Below are 6,000 nucleotides of genomic sequence, written 5' to 3' on the forward strand. Positions count from 1 at the left end.
TATAATTTTGTTAAGTATCCATACATGGAGGCCCTGTTTTGACTCATGTCTCATGCTGTTTCATGAACAATGAAATATTTCTGTACCTCATATCCCATCCCTTATAATTTGTTTATTTGTTTTTTTAACTTAAGCTGAGTAATGGGTGCACAACACAAATACCAAAACCGTCCAAAATATATGTGGATTTTTATTATCCAATCCAAAATTGACCCAATACCCAACTTACCCAACTCAACCTCTCAAATTAGTGGATGAGTTTGGTGAGTTGTTGGATTTTGGATATAATTGCGAGGTCTAGTGCTATGTTATTGAAGATATGTTGTTTGTCCTTCATTAAAAAAAAAAAAGATATGTTGTTTGTCGCATAATGCAAGTGATTAGTGACTAAGTTCCACAATTAATAACTTTTACACAAATTAACAAACGGGTCAAGGATAATGGGGAAAGCCACTGTAATGGCACGCATAAAATACTCCCTGAGAATAAAGAGAGAGCTATTGCAGATAAGTATTGCAGACTATTTGGCATTTGCAGATAAGTATTGCAGACATGGATGACATCAAAGCTCCAAATTTGCTGCCCATGATTGACCCCAGTAATCCGCCAAAGCACGCCTTCCAAAGTAGGCACAAGCATTAAAACTTATATCCCATATCCTTGAATTTATCAAGAACACTGCCTGCTGAATCATCCTTTATGGCTTTATCATCAGCTGACGCGCATAATTCCATGAATTCTCCTGTATTTGGCCATGAAGATGACACCCCTTGTAGCTATCCTTTGCTTCCCCGCAACCCAATTCGTCAACCACCATTATTTAAAGGTGACGTGCCGTTTCTTGAATTCTGCTACAGTTGTTCACTCTTTAAAACTAATTGTACTCGAGGGGTTTGAGGAAAGGTCTGTGAGAGAAAAATGCTGGGATTTGGGACTTTCAGCCACTCTATTTCCGCCGGAAGAAAAACTGGAATGGGCTATGATGTACCAGAGGGTGTGGACATTCGGGGTAGATATGATCCTGAGTTTGCCAGAATTCTTACCAGGGATGCTTTGCAATTTGTTGCTGATTTGCAAAGGGAGTTTAGGAACCATATTAAGTATGCCATGGAGTGCAGGAAAGAGGCAAAGATGAGGTATAACAACGGGGCAGTGCCAGGATTTGATCCAGCTACCAAGTCTGTGAGGGATGCTGAGTGGGCTTGTGCACCAGTGCCCCCAGCTGTTGCTGATAGGAGGGTTGAGATAACAGGGCCAGTTGAGAGGAAAATGATCATCAATGCACTCAACTCTGGGGCCAAGGTTTTCATGGTAAGTTTAGAAATTTCGAACTTCGGATTTTCATATCTCTGACATTGCGTAATGATGGACACTGAAATTATTTGTTCAAAATTCGGAAACTCAGCTTTTGGCCGTAGTACTTATCTTTTGACGTTAATATGGTCTCTGTATTCTAGAAGAATGAAAGTGTGCAAATTAGAATTGATTGGACTATAGTTGTAAAATCAGACTTACGCATTTATCAATCTCAGTTATCAATCCATCCTTGATTAATTCAACTATCTTCAAATCCTCAGGCTGATTTTGAGGATGCATTGTCACCAAGTTGGGAGAATCTTATGAGCGGACAAGTGAACTTGAAAGATGCTGTTAATGGAACTATAAGCTTTCATGACCAAGCTAGAAATAGAGCTTACAAGCTCAATGAGCACACTGCTAAGCTTTTTGTCCGCCCAAGAGGTTGGCACTTACCCGAGGATCATATATTAATTGATGGTGAACCTGCCACTGGTTGCCTAGTTGACTTCGGCCTCTATTTTTTCCACAATTATGCTGCATTTAGGCAGAACCAGGGTGAAGGATGTGGTCCTTTCCTTTATCTCCCAAAGATGGAGCATTCAAGGTACTTGTGTCTTCTTTCTCTATGCTTTCTTCAGCATTTGAGTATTGATGTTAGGAGTAGGACTTAAAAAATTGAGATTTTACGTCTTCTTGGACAGTTCCATGGTCATGCTTATTTCACTGCTCTGCCAATAGCTTCAATATTACTGGCAATGCAATGCTTCAGATATTTTGAGCTTTAAGATTAAATAGAGTATTTGCTTCTCCATATTTTGTTGTCCGCCATAATAATCATATTCAGTCCTTTTTTTTTTTTTTTTTTGAGGTTCTCCAATTGTTGACATTAATAGCTTGCGTTGTTATGGCTGTGAAAGCTTCATACCCCATGCCAAATTAGTGGTTTAATGTTTTTTTGTTGCAAGTGTCTTGATCTTGAATCAACTTGTCAACTTTTAAAGGATGCATTTGTAAAGCATGCATCTAATATCAGCGAGTATGTCCAACTCTTACAAGTAGTTAATTTGCCAACAGAGAAGCTAGGATATGGAACAATGTATTTGAGAAGGCAGAGAAAATGGCTGGTATTCAAAGAGGAAGCATTAGAGCTACTGTTCTAATTGAGACACTTCCCGCTGTCTTTCAAATGGATGAAATCCTGTATGAACTGAGAGATCACTCTGTTGGCTTGAACTGTGGAAGATGGGATTATATATTCAGCTATGTCAAGACCTTCCAGGCTCATCCCGATAGACTGCTGCCAGATAGGGTCCTAGTAGGAATGGCTCAGCACTTCATGAAAAGTTACTGTGATCTACTGATCAGGACCTGTCACAGGCGCAGTGTGCATGCCATGGGAGGAATGGTAAGTGACAGCATTCTTGGAATAGGTGCAATAAACAAATTTGAATTAAAAGAAAAAAAACTATGGAACGTGTTCTAAATTAAGACTATTGAGTTCTGAAACGTGAGAGCTTGGAATAGAAGTTAGAAATTGTAATATGTAGCAGAAGCCTGCCTTTCTTTTCTGTCTTAATAATTGAAACAGTTACATTATACTACCTCATAAAATTCATATATTTTGAACAGGCAGCTCAAATTCCAATTAGAGATGACCCAGCGGCAAATGAAGCAGCATTGGAGCTAGTAAGGAAGGACAAACTGAGAGAGGTGAAGGCAGGGCATGATGGTACTTGGGCCGCACACCCAGGGCTGATCCCCACATGTATGGAAGTTTTTACCAACTACATGGGCAATTCTCCAAACCAAATTGAAACTATGAAGCGAGGAGATGCTGCTGTCATAACTGAGGAAGACCTCTTACAGATACCAAGAGGAGTTCGAACCATGGAAGGCCTTCGTCTCAATACCCGAGTTGGCATCCAGTATTTGGCTGCATGGCTAACTGGAACTGGCTCAGTCCCTCTTTACAATCTTATGGAGGATGCTGCAACCGCTGAGATAAGCAGAGTCCAGAACTGGCAATGGTTGAAGTATGGAGTTGAATTGGATGGTGACGGCCTAGGTGTGAAGGTGACCGTGGACCTCTTTGGGAGGGTTGTCGAGGAAGAAATGGCTAGGATCGAGAGAGAAGTTGGAAAAGATAAATTCAAGACAGGCAAGTACAAAGAGGCTTGCAGGATATTCACACAGCAATGCACAGCTCCAGCATTGGATGACTTTCTGACTCTAAATGCCTACAGCCACATTGTCATGCATCATCCTGATGGATCTTCCAGGCTCTAAATGGTTCCTTCCTTCGTTCCCCTAATACCTGGAATATCATGTTGTATTGTCTAAAAATTTCCTTGTTTCTTATGTTTCGATTGGAAAGTGTTCTGCTGCTACTTTTGAGTTCATATTATCTGCAATATAATAAATTTGAGTCTGTTTGGGTGTGGATTTAATCTCCAAACACTATTTAGTTTGCATTATAAGCACATTTTTCAATTAGCTTTTAACATTCTCGGCCATCCTTTTGTCTCAAATATATCATACCACAAAAATTGCTGAAGTGTAATTCATGTTATTTTTCCAAGTATCTCCTGTCGAAACATACCCCGACAACTGGGGTTGAATGATATGTCCATGTGGACAACTGAATTAGTTTCTTTTGTAGCTAGAACTTCTGTGATTGGTCATTATCGAAGCCTAACTAATATTGTAGAAGCTAATTGACGCATTCGAGGATATCATAGTTGAATGCTCTCGACATGGCTGGAACCAGAAATATCACGTTTCGTGCAGAACACCTGGCAGGCAAAGGAAATCCGAAATCACCAATTAATCTTTTTCTGCAATTAATCTTTTTCTTCCCAAACAGGTTCTTTATTAATAATCAAATAGTCTGTATTTGTAGTACTTGAGACTTGTACATAGCTGGGATTCAAGATGGGTAAATGCCAATATAGTCACTTTGCCATATGATGAAAGTTCTGCAATTGGAATTCTGAAGCTTCATGAAAGGAAGAAAGAATTTTTATATAGATAAATGCTTCAGTTTTGAGTAACAAGCGTTTCGTCTTGAATGGGCACCGGAAAGCAAGCACGAGTGAAGTCAGAGATCATTGAGAAGTTTTTGTAGTGGTTAATGATTGCATAACTCCAAATGATAGCATGTCTAGTTGATGGTGTGTGTATTCATATGCATCCATATGTAAGACAAAGTGGCAGCATCAAACTGAAATTTTGATGTCGATGGTTTCCTTTAAAACTGCAATGCTGGAGCAAGAGCTATTGACGATGGAGTGGAATGTTGCTGGAATTTTATCGTTGCTATGAACAGGGCTGCAAACGAATCTCGCAAGCGCTCCCCCGAGTGAGTCGATTCGGTCAAAACTCGACTTGATCTCAGTTAACATTGAACTCGAATCGAATTTGAATTGATCAAGTCGAGCTCAAATTTGAGCCGTTTGTTTGTATATAAATATATATATATATGTGTGTGTGTGTGTATTATTTATCAAGAAAATATTACTATTTTATTTATTTTTTAAAAATAAAATAATTTATTTTATATTTTTTAAACTTGAACTCGAGTTTGATTTGACTCAAATTTGAAGTCGAACTCGAGTTTAGTAAAATTGTGACTCGATAAGATTAGGTCATATTTTGATCCAATTCGACTAATTTACAGCTTTAACTATAAACATTCAAACGTGATTTTCTCTAAAAACATTCAAACTTCTGATCTGGCAACTTAAGTTTGATGCCGTTGAAAAAAAAAATATTTAAAACTTTCTTTGTTTGGCTTGATAATCTTTGCAGCTGAACAAGAGATTTTTCCTGAATTTTAAATTTTTACTTCCTCCAACTAACTATGAATTTCCCAGTCAATTGAGGAGGGCCATTTGGTGGCCAGCCCCCTCAGTCACATCATGGCTCCGCCCATTCAATCATTCAGGCATCTAACGGGGCCAATAAAACGGTAGTTGGTCTTGTAGAAAGGTGGGACCTTTGCCATTGCAGGCCATGGTTGATGTCTTCCAAGTGTGCGCTAGTGATTGTACATTTGTGAACATATTTTCTTTTGGAGTGACAGTTTGAGTAAAAGCATTATTGGACCACATCAATTGTTGCTCAATCAAAGTTTTCAGGTAACAATTGTAGAGGTTCCCAATCCTCATTTTAGCATGACAGCAAATTTATGGTACATTTTTTTTTTCTTTTTGGGATAATTTCAGAAACTTTCCTAGAGGTTTTTTGACAATTGCAGCCACCTCTCTTGAGGTTTGAAAAGTTACGAAACCTCTCCTAAAAGGTATGTCTTAATAACAATTGATGATGTAAGAAAAAAAAAAGGTAATTCAATAAATATTCAATATTAACCCTCTTTGATATGTAAAACAAATTAAATACTAAAAGGTCAACTATCACCATTGTTTGTTGGATGAAAATTTCAAGTTAGATTTTTACAAGAAAAATTAAGTCATGTTTTGAAAGTTTTCTTTTCTGGTACTACTTCGGACATTTTTTTTGGTTAATTAATTTTTAAAAATACTTGTTTTAACAAATGCCTCCCCAATCGGTTGGTCGACTTTTAAATTGATAAATCCAGTCACAAAAATTTGAAAATGAAGAATAATGCACTAGATTATATGACGTTAGAGTTTTAGAATAAATAAGTATTACCAAAAAAAGAATTTTTATTTTTCTCTTTTA

General features: G+C 37.8%; 1 protein-coding gene across 1 annotated transcript; it reads left to right on the plus strand.

Annotated features, from left to right (window-relative positions):
• The first annotated feature begins 801 nt into the window (after positions 1-801).
• On the plus strand, positions 802-3,741 carry LOC140005234 (malate synthase, glyoxysomal-like). The gene is made up of 4 exons (XM_072045910.1): positions 802-1,311; positions 1,578-1,903; positions 2,374-2,704; positions 2,929-3,741. Exons 1-4 carry the CDS (start codon positions 919-921, stop codon positions 3,583-3,585), a joined length of 1,707 nt encoding a protein of 568 aa, XP_071902011.1. The 5' UTR covers positions 802-918; the 3' UTR covers positions 3,586-3,741.
• The last annotated feature ends 2,259 nt before the right edge of the window (positions 3,742-6,000 follow it).

This window comes from Coffea arabica, chromosome 4c (assembly GCF_036785885.1).
Source record: "Coffea arabica cultivar ET-39 chromosome 4c, Coffea Arabica ET-39 HiFi, whole genome shotgun sequence".
Classification (NCBI taxonomy): Eukaryota; Viridiplantae; Streptophyta; class Magnoliopsida; order Gentianales; family Rubiaceae; genus Coffea; species Coffea arabica.